Source organism: Hippopotamus amphibius, chromosome 3 (genome assembly GCF_030028045.1).
Source record: "Hippopotamus amphibius kiboko isolate mHipAmp2 chromosome 3, mHipAmp2.hap2, whole genome shotgun sequence".
In the NCBI taxonomy this organism is placed as follows: domain Eukaryota; kingdom Metazoa; phylum Chordata; class Mammalia; order Artiodactyla; family Hippopotamidae; genus Hippopotamus; species Hippopotamus amphibius.
The window spans coordinates 152,122,134-152,138,488 of record NC_080188.1 but is presented as its reverse complement, the minus strand read 5'-3'; the positions used below and the strand labels follow the sequence as shown (position 1 = coordinate 152,138,488).

Sequence of the window (16,355 nt, the reverse complement as noted above, 5' to 3'; positions counted from 1 at the left end):
CTAAAGAGTGCAGGAAGCTTTTATGCCTTTTTATGTGGAGTGGAATTTCTGGGATTTTTCTAACTGGTGATGGCCAGGCGGGGGTGGGGGTGGGGTATTTCTCTTTCCTTTGGATGCTCAGCTGAACTGGAGAATGATTGTGACCATGCCTGATGGCACGTGGAGGAAGCCAAAGAAGAGTGAGAGCAGAGAAAGGAGACTAGAGAAGAATGAGAGGGAGCTCTGCCAGTGCCCAAGTCCCTGTGTCCAGTAATATCCAGGGCTAACTCTGCCCCTGCATACTCCCAAGGTTTTAGAGTAGTCCCCTCTTTTATCTATTTTGAACAGAGTTTCTGTTGCCTGAAAATTTATTGTACTTTTACTTAAAACACTTTCGTGCTGCTCTAAGACATGAACAGTTTATTCTGTTATGTAACACATTAAAATTTAAATTTCCATATTTAGGCTATGGAATTAAAGAAATACCAATCTTTTCATGTATAAATAGCTATAACCACTGCATTAATATCAGGAAAACTAGACATTTAATCATGAATTTGCTAAGTGTTCTTCCAGGATGTGCACTTCAGCTGTTAACTAAAATATTAAGTGCCATTGTGTCCAAATGAAGGTGACAGAGGAAAAAAAGATAATGAGACAGTAAACAACTTACTGTTGTTTTGAAATACGGGTTCTGGAGTTACAGGAAGCAATCCAAAGTGTGGGTGTGGTCACATAAGCACAAATGCTTCTGTCATTTTCCTTAGGTTTCGTGTTGTTCTAGGACCTCTCTAGTGATTGTCATATAGAAGGATGATTTTATGTGTCAACATGGTTGGAGCACGGTGCTCAGATATTTGATCAGACATTATTTTGGGTGTTTCTATAAGGATGCTTTTTGGGTGAAGTTAAAACTTAAATCAGTGGACTCTGAGTAAAACAGATTATCTTCCATAATGTGGGTGGGCCTCATCCAATCAGTTAAAGACCTAAATAGAACAAAAAGACTTACCTCCAAGCAAGAGGAAATTTTGCAAGAGGAAATGCTACCTCCTCCAAGCAAGATGGCAATCCTTCCCTCGTACTCTAGCCTACTGGCCGACCTCATCAGATTTTGAGCTTGCCAAGCCTCTTACAATCGTGTGAGCTGATTCCGTAAAATAAATCTCTCTTTTTCTCTATATATAGATATTTATATATCTCCATACTTTTGGTTCTGTTTCTCTGGAGAACCCTGGCTAATACATAGCCTAACTTATTATAGTTAAAATTTTAGAATCAAACTGAAGAAAATCCATCTGATTCTAAAATTTGCCTAGATTAGGCTGATTTATTTCCACTTATGCTATATTATCATTCCTTCATAGAAAATTGAGGATATACATTTTACTTATTTCTTGGTATTTTAGTAAAATATATTCAAGTTAAAAAGACAGATTTAAACATTGGTTAATCCCAAATATGTAAAAATATTTAAAATCAGACATACATCCAAGCCTTCTTTTCACATATTTGACAAACATATTTGAGATTCAACAATTAAATATAACATCCAAAACGCTGATATTCTTTAGTTACATATGCTAAATTATTGCTTTAGGGATTCACTTGGTCCCTTATTCTTGACATATATATCCTTTATTCTATGACATATAATCACAAGAAATATTATCACAGTTGCATTCCAAAGAATGCAACAGCAGCTCTCTTCGCTAAGGACAGTATCTGTTTTCAAAGATGAAGTACAATCCAGGGGTTCCACTTCCTTACCAGCAGCAGTATAAGACACAGGGTGATCACCTAGCTAAGAAAAGGAGCAAAGGACACATTCCAATTAACAGCAGAAGGTAAAGGCAGTTTCCAGAGGTGGTAGGCTGGCCTCTGCCATTTCTGTCTAGACTCATAGAACTGCTTGCTCCTGGACAGAGCTGTGAAATCTTCAGAGTATGGTGGAACTGTTTGGTCTTATTGTCAAGTTATTCATTTTAAAACTGTGTGGCAATTTAGAATCACAAACCATTTAAATTCCTTTGATAACATGCCTGAATTGTGTCCCTCCCAAATTCATATGCTGTACCCCTAACCCCTATTGTGACTGTATTTGGAGATGGGGTCTATAAGGAGGTATAAGGGTTAAGTGAGGTCATAGGGTGGGACCCTAATCCTACGGAGCTGGTGCCCTTAAAAGATGAAGAAGGAATACCAAACTCTCTCTCTCTGCCATGTGAGAACACAGCCAGAAGGCGGCCATCTGCTAGCCAGGAAGAGAGCTCTCACCAGGAACCAAATTTGCCAGCACCTTGATCTTGGACTTCTAATCTCCAGAAATGTAAGAAAACAAATTCTTATTGTTTAAGTTCCCCAGTCTGTAGTGTTTTGCTAGAGTAGCCAGAGCAGACTAGTATATGACACTTAACAAAATTATGTGTATATATGTGTATAGAACACACACACACACACACACACACACACACACAATTGTTTGTCTGCTTGCTCAATAAGTGTACTATCATTAGACGATGGGAGCAAGGTCATGCCTGTCCCGTTTGTCACTGAATACCTAAAGACAGGTACATATCCGGCATAAAGTAGAGACTTGTTAAATCTGCTGATTGAATTCATCATTCCTGTTCCTAGCCAAATATGAGCTAAAGCACTAGTGGTGATAATTGTAAAAGACAAACCAGTATGTGGCTAGAACCCTATAACCTTTTATGTAAAGTAACATTATTGGTGAAAATTATAGCAAGTTCAGCACTTCTCACTATGACAAGCTATATTTATCAGAAGGTGAAAAAATTACTATTCTCCAATTGTTGAAAACAAAGGTAGGCATGCTATTTGCATTCCGCAAAATTTTTGTTTTCTTCTCTAGTAATTTTAGTGCTATACAGCTCTGCTGTTAGGCTCTGTAGTTCTACTGTTATTGATTCACAGGAAATTAGGCTACAACCCAGACAGAGTTGAGCTCCATGGTTCCATCTCTTTACAACATTTCACTTTGCTATGACTTATGTTTTTCTACCATTAAGTGAGGGCTGAAGGTATGTGAAGAGCAACACTGCAAACTAATGCTTCCCAAATTTTCAAAAAGAATGATGCAATGTGAAGCACAGGTAAGATATCATCACTGAGTGCTAATGGGAGAGTGTAAACAATTACTTTAGTAATCTTTAAGTTCTATCTATCAATCTATATACTGTCTCTTCTGAATCAGAGCATATCTCTGGTGTCTGTTGGGGGAAACTTGACAAAAAGTAATGTATTGTGAACTCTTCAAAATTCAGAAAGTAGTAAAGTGGATTAATCCACCTTGGGAGAGCTGACTGAATTTTTGAATTTGGTTCCACAAAGCTAGCCCCTGTACACATAGGCCATGCTGTGAACAGAGGATGAGAGGAGCTAAGTAGGGCTGATCATAAGAGAGAAGGACCAACAGGCTTGCTTTGGTCTGGCCTTGCCTCTTTTTCTCAGAGATATGCTAGGGGCAAAAGCTTTGGAGCACCTCATCTGAATGGATTTTATGTAACTTTTCCTGTGACTTCTTTATCCTAACATCAAGGTAAACTGTCTTCAAAGAAAGAAAAGTTACTTGGACCATATTGGGGCCTTTGAACATAATGCTATGTTTCTAGGGATGGAAGAAAAAGATATTAAGAAATAAGGCTACAAAAAATGTTTAGTACCTACTGCTGGGACACATACCCTGGAAAAAGCTGCATAAGTAAAAAGACATGAAAGAGAAGGTCTTGAACTTTGTGGGATGCTTTGCTCTAGTGGCACTGATCTTCAGCTGTGTCCACAGAGTGATTGCTATAGGCCAGACATTCTTTTGTGTATCAGCTTTTTTTAATGAAATAAATAAAAATGCCTTCTACATGTATGTGCTACTTTTTAAAAATGTAGATACTTCTGCAATGTGTTTTCAAATGATTATATTAAATGTCACTGAATTCAGGATAGTATTTTGTTTTTGTTACATACTTCCTCAGATAAGAGATCCTGAACCTATAACCACTATTCTATAGTTGTGTCACAAAATTCTGATATTAAAATGTGGTCCTCATACAGTATCTAAAATTAAACATCTTTATGATGATGTCTTTTTTTCTTCATATTTTTCTCCAACAATGCCCTTCTCTCATGAGTACCACTATTTCTCAGATAACCTCTATCTGCTTTTCCTCATTTCCTGGGCTCTGAAAGAGATACCTTTTTCTGCTAATGACTCTTCTCTCAGCATCCTTATCTTGTCATAGCCACCCCCACACTTTGGGACCTTGGCACACTTGAGAATCAGGATGGGACCTATTTCCTGTGAAGAGAGGAACTGACAGAAGCCCAGGGCTTGAACTTTCAGATTTGTTTCTAGCCAAACAACAAGGAAGAGCAAGGAAGATGCTAGAAGGTACTCATGAAATGGAAGAAAAGGTTTTTTCTGTGTGTTTGACATCCTCTAAGCAGTACAACACACTACCAAGATAAGCACAACAAATGTGGATTTTACCTTTCGTGTTTTGTGTGGATTTCTCATTCTGGATGACTTCTTAATGTCTACTTCAGTGGTATTTACACATCCAGGCTAGAAATGGAAAACAGAGAGACAAAGGAATCTTTGAGTGAAAGTTTTTGATCAGTGCACTCACTCTCCAGAGCCTGAGCAAATGCTGTGATGACACAAATCCGTGTAGCCCTTTCCAAATGGATACAGCCACTTCTCTCGGCAGTAGCCAGGGATAAAATGCTTTGCACTCTTTTACTCCTCAAGTTTAAAAGCCTTCAGATACCATTCTAAAATAACTTCCAGAGAAACAGGAAAAAGAAATGCAAGATATTTGCATGTGAAAGTGAGTGTTGGTATTAACAGCTGCTAACCCAACCGATTTACAGCAAGGGTGTCCAGAGACCAAATGGGGTGTTACCCCCAGCTGCTACCTGCATTCAACTTCCCTGAGTGTACCCTCTCTAGATGAGATGACACTGTTATTAGATGGTCGCTTGCTTTTTCTAAGTTAGAAATTCAATGGCATTCAGTTGAACCAGCTCAAATCCCAGAGTAATTTCTCTACAATGATTCATGAAATCCGGCGACTTGGAATATTTGTCTTCTATGGACAGAATGTACAATGGAGTTAATGGTTAAAATGAAGAAGATGAAGAAAGCAACTGGTAATCAATATAGCAGGCCTATTCTCAGGAACTTCTGACTTTTGTTCTTCCTTTCCCACAGGCAGGTGAACGCCTTTAAAACAGCATGGGTTGGAGGAAAAGTGTGGACAGCCTGCTCCTTGTTTTTTGAAAACCACGGGAGTATCATTTTGCCAGATTTATCATTCTATTGCAAAGAAACAAAGAGCTGTAAAGCTTTTTTTTTTTAATATTTGGAGAAGAAGAGAGGAAGGGAAAGAAAAAGGAAGAGGGAGGAGGAGAAAGGGAAGAGGAATAGGAAAGAGAGGAGGTCGGGGAGAGAAAATATGAATCAGGAAACAGAAGAAAGGAGGTTAAAAAATACTTTGGGATCTTAAATCTAGAAAGATCCTTAGATATCACTTATCCTTTAGAATTGATTGGAAGTTAGCAGTTACATGGTTGTGTTTCCTTTACTTTCAAATTCTGATATAGGATGTAGGAATTTCTGGTACTAGTAAGATTTATTACATTGCACATCTCTGCTCAATTTCTCTCTTTTTCCACCTACAGACTGCAAGATCATTACAACATCAGTTATCCTTGAAAGTGACTCCAGAGAAAATACGAATGCGGAAAAAATGCTTTTGAGGTGTTGGGATGGGGTGGAGGGAAGGGCAAAAGGCAGCACTGATGTGATTAGAGAAATAAGCAGTTCTGGGCAAGCACTGGTAAGCAATAGGGATTAGCTCTCTGTATAATGAGGACAGAGGACATTTGCCTTAAAGAACCCTCTCCTGATAAAACCCCACCATAATGTTATAAGGGGTAAAGAAGTAAATGAAGGAAGCATTTTTCTCTTAAACTTTTTCTTTGTAAGTTATATGTAAAATATATATACCATAATACACTGCCCTATAAACATTAAATAAACTATAAATTTGGTTTACGTATCTATTTAAGAATAGAAATAGCTGGTTCAGCACCGTGGTCTGCTTGGAAGTGTAGGAAGAAGGAACTGCACTCTTCCGCGTGAGACATTTACTAATTGACACTGAGCAATGCACTTAGACTTTGTCAGCATCAGGCTGATCAATGTTTGATGCTCTGATTTAAGTTCTATGGCTGGTCTAGGCACAAGTATATTTTAGCCCCGCCACCAACAACCCCCTCCCCTCGGTGATTTTAATACGCAGCCAGGATTCACAACTATTGATCTAGAAGAAACAAAGACAATGTTTTTAAAATATTAAAGCAATGTATGTTCATTTCCTATTCAATTTCCATTTCCTTGCAGCCTTCTACCCCTAAGCTCATTGGGGAAGGATAGGCACTGAAATTCTTTAAGTTCTTATCAACATATCAAGAGCCAAGCATGGCAAGATAGATCATAGAAGATTTTCTTCTATATATTAGATACAATAAAATTGTATTGACATACAATAAACTGCATATATTTAAAGTATACAAATTGATTTTTTTCTTATTAGTAATGTATATACAGCAATCCCAATCTCCCAATTCATCTCCCCCCCAACCCCACTTTCCCCCTTTGGTGTCCATATGTTTGTTCTCTACATCTGTGTCTCTGTTTCTGCCTTGCAAACTGGTTGATCTGTTGCATTTTTCTAGATTCCGCATATGTGTTAATATACAATATGTGTTTTTCTCTTTCTGACTTACTTCACTGTGTATGACAGTCTCTAGGTCCATCCGTGTCTCTACAAATGTCCCAATTTCATTCCTTTTTATGGCTGAGTAATATTCCATTGTATGTACATACCATTTTATATGTTAAGGAGTGGGATAAATGAGGATATGATATATAGGAAAAGGAAGGCATGTCCCTCTGTGACTGGGGAAAAAGAAAAATAAAGGTAAGATGCAGCACTCAACAGGTATCTTTGTTTTCCTCCTCTGGAGAAGAAAACCCAGGGGGAATGAAAAGAGTGACAGAAATGCCCAGACAATTATGAGGGAGCCTGTAATGTGTGAGTGGGATAGCTAGTCCTATTTATATATCTAGAAGAATCACCACATGCTATCATACTGACATGAATCATTACGATTGGAGTTGGCAAGAGAGATGAGCCTGAAATAGTGTTTCCCAAGGCTTGTATGCAGCAGGCAAGAGATCCAGAATTTGTTGCAGGCCTCAGTAGTAAAGGAGGCAGAAGTTCTAAGAAGATTAATAGGTGGATAGGAGCCTGAGGCTGAGACAAATGCCAAGGTGTGCAGGGATTTTAGGCTGGGAGCAAATATCTGGAACACAAACTCCCACAGTGAACGCCCAAAGATAAGATGGTACCCCCATGATAGCAGTCCTAGGGATAGACTCCACTGACCTAGCTATAGCAGAAATCAGAAAGAAGCTAGAAGAAGCCTTGTGGATGGTTGGCCCTTATCCCACATTGTATGAGATCATATAAAAATAAAACATTTGTACCCTAAACTCCTATCAAAAACAACCTTGCATAACAGTGGGGAAAGGTGGAAAAATAATTGAAAGTATGATCACTTATCCAAAAGTTACCTGGCAGATGATTTAAATGATTGCATCATGCAGAGCACACACTTTGAAAACTATCTTTCAAAAGGGTTTCTGAGAAAAATAGGCCAATTAAAAAAAAATACAGAAAATATATTTTCTTTATACACATGAGGAGTCTGAACTAATATAACTTGAAAGCTCCTTCTGTTATAAGCTAGAATTCTAAATCAATCTTACGTCATACCAAGCCATACCAAATGGGTACTGATAAATGGCCCCAGAAATTGTCAATGACTGAAGGCAGGAAAAAGTGGAAAGATTCTTTCTTCCTTGCATAGAATGTATCTGACTGCAGTCTCAAAGAGAATCAGAATTTTCATTTTAAAGTTAAAAGATTATGGCCTTTCAAATTTAGTTAATGAGCCATTAGGAGACATCTAAAATTCTATTTGAATCAATTCTTAACACCATTAATCAGCAAATTAATAAGATGGCATTGATCCTAAAAGTAAACATTATTAGAAGACTGAATACTGAGGCAAAGTCCTATAACTCTGCTCCCATTCCAGGCTAATGAAATATGCCAGTTCAAAATTTTTTGCTCATGGCAAAATGGTTAAAATAATAAACTGGACCTGAGATGCACGTCTCTGTGGCCTTCCAGCTTCCTTTCATTTCTAAAGAGCCCCTTAAAACAGCTAATGCTTAGATAGATCTCTGGTGTCTAAGTTAAATAGGGGATTCTTGAAGATTAAAAAAGCTTAGATGCTCAAAATCATCTAGTACATTTTTGAATAATTAACATCATGATCTAGTGTTGATACTTGCAAAATAAGTGCTTTCAGAAATCAAGCACTGTGGTGAATGAAATATGGCAATACTTTTGGGGGGAGGATTTTTTAAAATAATTTTAAGAAAATTTATTTCTGTATCTAATTGTCAGATCTAGTGATAAGTGATAAGATATAAAAATGAAGGTATGACCATACCTCAATATTCCACTAATATAATAAGGATGCCAGACAGATGAATCATCACAATTGGGAGCATAAGGACTGGACAGAAGTTGGCAGAAGGCATTACACAACAGCAGAACATTTCAGACATCCATTCTTATGTACATTGTGTTGGTCTTCACCAACATGGCAGGTAAATATTTTTTTTAAATAAATTTATTTATTTATTTATTTATTTAATTGGCTGTGTTGGGTCTTCGTTGCTGCACATGGGCTTTCTCTAGTTGCAGTGAGTGGGGGCTACTCTTCATTGTGGTGTGCGGGCTTCTTATTGCGGTGGCCTCTCTTGTTGCAGAGCACGGGCTCTAGGCATGTGGGCTTCAGTAGTTGCAGCACATGGGCTCAATAGCTGTGGCTCATGGACTCAGTTGCTCCACGGCATGTGGCATCTTCCTGGGGCAGGGACTGAACCTGTGTCCCCTGAATTGGCAGGTAGATTCTTCCCCACTGTGCCACCTACGAAGTCCCTAGATAAATATTTTTAAAAATTTTGTTTTTAAGCAATTTTGATCCCAATAAGACCTTATTGTCCTTGGTAATTTAAAAAGGCAGTTATCTTTTTGAAGCATATATAACATATACCACTAGGTGGCACCAGATCCACTTGAAATGTTATGAATAAATTAGTTTTCTAAAGTAAAAAACATATCTTCCCAATAAGATATAAATAAGGTTAACATTACCAAGTAGGCACTCAGTAAAAATGTTCAAATATGTACTATTTTACAGATATAATATTAAGTACACAGTATTGTTGGATTTAAGGAATAATAAAGTTGTATTTACATTGGCCTAGAAAAGAATCATACATTATTTCCAGTAATTCAAAGGTGGATTTATTTTCAACAGAACTAATCTGTGTTGCAACACTAATATAATATTATTTATTAAAAGCAGAATTTAATGTCTTGGAATCCATTCCTGAAGGGGCAACAGGAGCATAATATTGAGAAATATTACTGCCATAGTGTTCATTTGAGTGTCTTAATGAGTTGCAAACAGAAGCTGGAATTCTTGGTTTCACTATTGATATTTTATTTAAAAGAATCTAAAAATCCTTTATTTCCTCTCATGACACAATGCATTTTTATTAGTTGTAGTGGAAGGCACACTTGTGTTCAGGATAACATGGGATATCTTAAGGATCCTCTGGTGAAGAGCTGCACTCTTAATAGTAATGGAGAAAAACTCTTTAAATTCAGTCACTGGAGCTGATGTGTAAATGGGCAAAACAATGTCCTAAGTGACAAATAAGTGGAGATTTAAGAATGAGGTGACATATAGAGCTGATATTAAGAGATACACATATTCCTGGAAATTAAAAAATCAGACATAACTCTGGGAAAACTAAAATTTTGAATATATTTAATTATTGGTTCAAATACTACTACATTATTGAAAACAATTCGCCCTTCTGTAGCACTGTACCAGTTTTAAAAATTCAGTTTGCAAAGTACTGAACCTCAATTAAAATGATCCCGTACTCTTACACAAACTAATTCTAGATGTTTGAAGTGCTCAACCTCAAGATATTTTTTAAAGATCCAATTCAAACTTTTCTTTCTGTTCTTGGACACTTGCCAATTGATTTAGCTTCTGATCCCTTTCAGCCTTGCTGACCCACTAATTTACTAAATGCTACACAAAAACTGAAAGAAGTTGTTTGTGGCAGTTACCCTAGAATTCCTTCCATTCACTCTCCTCTGTAATATTTACTCATTTGATTCCTACTCAATCTTATTTGTTGGTTATAGGTTATTAATTAAGTAATCCTACCTCAACGTATATTATGAATGAATTTCACATGTCAAGAGGCACAAGGAAGCCTACTGTAGCAGAGGGGAGGGAAATGTACCATGACAGCTTGGAGTTGTGGAAAGTGGTTAAATTAAGTAGAAATTACAGACCACGGTAAAATCTTTGGTTCAATTCTAAACATAAGTGGAAGTCATTGGAGGGTTTTAAATACGAAAGTGACTTGGTATACTTTAGATTTTTTAAAAATGCAGTCAATCTTTATGTTTTTCACAAAAATGGACCTAAATGTAAAATGCTAAACTATAAAACTCTTAGAAGATAATATACAAAACCTAGGTGACCTTGGGTTTGGTGATGAATTTTTAGATACAATACCAAAGGCACAATTCATGAAAGAAATAATTGATAAGTTGAACTTCATTAAAATTAAAAACTTCTGGGAGCAGAGTCAAAATGGTGGAGTAGGAATACATGGAGGTTCTGTTTCCTCACAACTAGGGCACCTACCAGGTGCTGGTGGGGGGCCCAAACACCTAAGGGGACAGGAAGAATCCCCAAGTGACTGGGTAGGACATGGAGGGCAGTGGTGAGGGTGGAGAAGAAGTAGAAGCAGGATGAGACAAGTGCCTCTTGACAGGTGGCTGGGGGAAGGGGAAGGGGAAGGGTTCCCATGCACAGAGGGACCCACTCACCTAGAGGGAATTAATGGGGATAGGGAGAGACTCTCTGGAGATCAGAGGATCGGAAAGGAATGGAGCTAGCATTTTCCCCACCCACAGGGGCAATGGGGAGCCTGCTGAGGTCCTGGGCCTGATCCTCCACTTTGGACACTCCCTCTGGCTGATTGGGTCCTGGGGGTGTGGTATGGAGGGGGGAGGAAAAGTAAAGGGGAGATGTGATCAATGCCCCTAAGGGGCGGCTGGGGAAAGAGAGGGGTTCCCACGTTCAGGAGGTGTCCACCTATGCGGAGGGGAACAGCAGGCATGAGGAGGGAGCTTCTGAGGATTGGACGATCAGAGGGAACACAGCCAGAATTTCTCCCACCCACTTGGGCCCCAGTGAGCCTGCTGGGTTCCCAGGCATGACCCTCTGCACTGGCACTCAGAGGTCCTCTCTATCAAAGCTGAGCCTCAGGACCCCCCCTCCCCACCCAGGGCCTTTTCCAGTCATGTGGGCTCTGCCCGGCCTTCCCAATCCCTGGCCCAGTCCTTGCATAAGCCCTGCCCCTACACAGTCAAGGTGTTTTCCAGCTTTTTTTTTTTTTCTTTTTGCTATTATGGTTCTGTTTTACCTTGTTGTTGTTCTTTCATTTAGATTTTTATTTTTTCTAATACATTTTTTATTTTACTAATTTTATTTTATTTTTTTTAAGTTTTATTTATTTTTATTTATTGTTATTGTTCTGCTTTTTTCTCCCCTCCCACCCACTGCACCGAGTGGCTTGTGGGATTGGTTCACAGGCCAGGGGTTGGGCCTTAGTTCCTGTGGTGGCAGTGCCAAGTCCAAACTGCTGGAATAAGAGAGAACCTCAGATCCCAGGGAATGTTAATCAGAATGTCTCATGGAGGTCCTCATTTTAGCACCAAGACCCAGCTCTACCCAACTGCCTGCAACTCCAGTGCTAGAAGCCTTGGGCCAAACAACCAGTAAGATGTGAACACAGCCCCATCCAACAACAAAAAAATGAGACAATAAAAACTGTGTTACAGGTGAAGAAGCAAGGTAAAAACCTACAAGACCAAATAAATGAAGAGAAAATAGGCAACCTACCTGAAAAATAATTCAGAGTAATGATAGTAAAGATGATCCAAAATCTCAGAGACGGAATGGAGGCACAGATTGAGAACATACAAGAAATGTTTAACAAAGACCTAAAAGAACTAAAGAAGAAAGAAACAGTGATGAACAACACAATAACTGAAGTGAAAATACACTAGAAGGAATCTATAGCAGAATAACTGAGGCAGAAGAACGGATAAGTGAGCTGGAAGACAGAATGATGGAAATAAATGCCATGGAACAGAATAAAGAAAAAAGAATGAAAAGAATTGAGGATAGTCTGAGACACCTCTGGGACAACATTAAGTGCACCAACATTTGACTCATAGGGGTCCCATAAGAAGAACAGAAAGAGAAAGTGTATGAGAAAATATTTGAAGAGATCATAGTCAAAAACTTCCGTAACATGGGAAAGGAAACAGCCACCCAAGTGCAGGAAGTTCAGAGAGTCCCATACAGGATAAACCCAAGGAGAAACACACCAAGACACATATTAATCAAACTAACAAAAATTAAATTCAAAGAAAAAATATTAAAAGCAGCAAGGGATAAGCAAAAAATAACATACAAGGGAATCCCCATGAGGTTATCAGCAGATTTTTCAGAAGAAACTCTGCAGACCAGAAGGGAGTGGCATGGTATATTTAAAGTGTTGAAAGGGAAAACCTACAACCAAGATTATCCAGGAAGGATCTCATTCAGATTAGATGGAGAAATCAAAAGCTTCACAGACAAGCAAAAGCTAAGAGAATTCAGCAATACCAAACCAGCTTTACAAAAAAATGCTAAAGGAACTTCTCTAGGTGGGAAGCATAAGAGAAGAAAAAGACCCATAAAAACAATTAATAAAATGGTAATAAGAAACATACATATTGATAATCACCCTAAATGTAAATGGATTAACTATTCCAACCAAAAGACACAGACTGGCTAAAATAGATACAGAAACAAGACCTGTATATATGCTGTCTATGAGAGACCCACTTCAGACCTAGGGACACATACAGACTGAAAGTGAGGGGATGGAAAAAGATATTCCATGCAAGTGGAAATGAAAGGAAAGCTGGATCCATACAAATTGTAAAATTTCTTGTTCTAGTTCTGTGAAAAATGCCATTGGTAATTTGATAGGGATTTCATTAAATCTGTAGATTACTTTGGGTAGTACAGTCATTTCAACAATGTTAATTCTTCCAATCCAAGAACATGGTATATTTCCAACCTAAATGTCCATGGACCGATGAATGGATAAAGAAGATGTGGAACATATATACTATGGAATATTACTCAGCCATAAAAAGGAACAGAATTGAGTTATTTGTAGTGAGGTGGATGGACTTAGAGTCTGTCATACAGAGTGAAGTAAGTCAGAAAAAGAAAAACAAATACCATAGCTAACACATATACATGGAATCTTAAAAAAAAGGTACTGATGAACCTAGTGGCACGGCAAGAATAAAGATGCAGATGTAGAAAACAGACTTGAGGACATGGGTGGTGGGGAAGGGGAAGCTGGGATGAATTGAGAGAGTAGTATTGATATATATATACTACCAAATGGAAAATGGATGGCTAGTGGGAAGCTATTGTGTAGCACAGGGAGATCAACTCGATGCTTGGTGATGACCTAAAGGGGTGGGATAGTGAGGATGGAAGGGAGGCTCAAGAGGGAGGGGATATGGGGATATATGTATACATATAGCTGATCCTCTTTATTGTACAGCAGAAATTAACACAGCATTATAAAGCAATTATATTCTGAAAAAGATCTGGGAAAAAAAAAAGAAAGCTGGAGAAGCAATACTCATATCAGATAAAACAGACTTTAAAATAAAGACTGTTACAAGAGATAAGGAAAGACACTATATAATAATCAAGGGATCAATCCAAAGAGAATATATAACAATTATAAATATTTATGTACCCAACATAGGAGCACCTCAATACATAAGGCAAATACTAACAGCCATAAACTGGGAAATCAACAGTAACATAAAAATAGTGGGGAACTTTAACACCCCACTTATACCAATGGAAAGATCATACAAACAGAAAATAAATAAGGAAACATAAGCTTTAAATGACACAATAGACCAGATAGATTTAATTGATATTTATAGGACATTGTACCCGAAAGTAGTGGAATACACTTTCTTCTCAAGTGCACACAGAATATTCTTGAGTCACACCTTGGGTAACAAATTAAGCCTCGGAAAAATTTAAGAACACTGGAGTCATATCAAGCATGTTTTCTGACCAGAATGCTATGAGATTAGAAATCAATTACAGGGAAAAAAACTTTAAAAAACACAAAAACATAGAGGCTAAACAGTGCACTGCTAAATAACCAAGAGATCACTGAAGAAATCAAAGAGGAAATAAAAATATACACAGAAACAAATGACAATGAAAACATGATGACCCAAAACCTATGGGACACAGCAAAAATCTTCTAAGAGGGAAGTTTAAAGCAATTCATTCTCACCTCAAGAAGCAAGAAAAACCTCAAATAAGGAAGTTAACCTTAAACTAAAGCAACTAGAGAAAGAAGCAGAACAACAAAAAAAACCCCAAAGTTAGTAGAAGGAAAGAAATTATAAAGATCAGAGCAGAAATAAATGAAATAGAAACAAAGAAAACAACAGCAAAGATCAATAAAACTAAAACTTGGTTCTTTGAGAAGATAAACAAAATTGATAAACCCTTAGCCGGATTCATCAAGAAAAAAAGGGAGAGGACTAAAAATCAATAAAATCAAAAATGAAAAAGGAGGAGTTACAAATGACATTGCAGAAATACAAAGGATCATAAGAGACTACTACACTCAACTATACGCCAGGAAAATGGACACTCTGGAAGAAATGGACAAATCTTAGAAAGGTACAACCTTCCAATACTGAACCAGAAAGAAATAGAAAATATAAACAGACCTGTCACAAGTAATGAAATTGAAACTATGATTAAAAATCCTCCAACAAACAAAAGTCCAGGACCAGATGGCTTCACAGGCAAATTCTATCAAACATTTAGAGAAGAGTTAACACCTGTCCTTCTCAAACTCTTCCAAAAAATTTCAGAGGGAGGAACACTCCTAAACTCATTCTACAAGGTCACCATCACCCTGATATCAAAACCAGACAAACATATCACAAAAAAAGAAAATTAGAGACCAATATCACTGATGAACATACAAGCAAAAATCCCTCAACAAAATACTAGGAAACCAAATCCAACAATACCTTAAAAGGATAATACACCATGATCAAGTGGGGTTTATCCCTGGAATGCAAGGATTCTTCAATATACGCAAATCAATCAATGTGATACACCATATTAACAAATTAAAGAATAAAAACCATATGATGATCTAAATAGATGCAGAAAAAGGTTTTGACAAAATACAACACCCATTCATGATAAAAACTCTCCAGAAAGTGGGCATAGAGGGAAAGTACCTCAACATAATAAATGCCATATATGACAAACGCACAGCAAACATCATTCTCAATAGTGAAAACCTGAAAGGATTTCCTCTAAGTTCAGGAACAGGACAAGGATGTCCACTCTCATTACTCTTACTCAACATAGTTTTGGAAGTTTTAGCCATGGCAATCAGAGAACAAAAAGAAATAAAAGGAATCCAAATTGGAAAAGAAGTAAAACTGTCACTCTTTGCAGAGGACATGACACTATACATAGCAAATCCTAAAGATTCCACCAGAAAACTACTAGAGCTAATCAATGAATTTGGTAAAGTTGCAGGATACAAAATTAATTCACAGAAATCTTTCCTCTTCCTATACACTAACAACAAAAGATCAAAAAGAGAAATTAAGGAAACAATCCCATTTACTATCGCAACAAAAAGAATAAAATACCTAGGAATAAACCTACCTAAGGAGGCTAAAGACCTGTATGCAAAAAAGTATAACATACTGATGAAAGAAATCAAAGATGACACAAACGGAGAGATATACCATGTTCCTGGATTGGAAGAATCGATATTGTGAAAATGACTACACAACCCAGAGCAATTCACAGATTCAATGCAATCCCTATCAAATTACTGATGGCATTTTTCACAGAACTAGAACAAAATATTTCACAATTTGTATGGAAAAACACAAGACATCGAATAGCAAAAGCAATCTTGAGAAAAAAAAAATGGAGTTGGAGGAATCAGGCTCCCTGACTTCAGACTATAC

General features: G+C 37.5%; 1 protein-coding gene across 10 annotated transcripts in view; it reads right to left on the bottom strand.

Annotated features, from left to right (window-relative positions):
- Positions 1 to 16,355, bottom strand: part of RGS7 (regulator of G protein signaling 7) — a 650,352-nt gene that overhangs the window by 36,091 nt on the left and 597,906 nt on the right. For 8 of the 10 annotated variants that reach the window (XM_057728890.1, XM_057728894.1, XM_057728889.1 and 5 more), the window contains one exon: positions 4,487 to 4,561. The exons of the other annotated variants lie outside the window; for them this stretch is intronic. In XM_057728890.1, the coding sequence (XP_057584873.1) occupies positions 4,487 to 4,561 (75 nt within the window). The remainder of the gene's footprint in view (positions 1 to 4,486; positions 4,562 to 16,355) is intronic. 10 annotated transcript variants of the gene reach the window in all.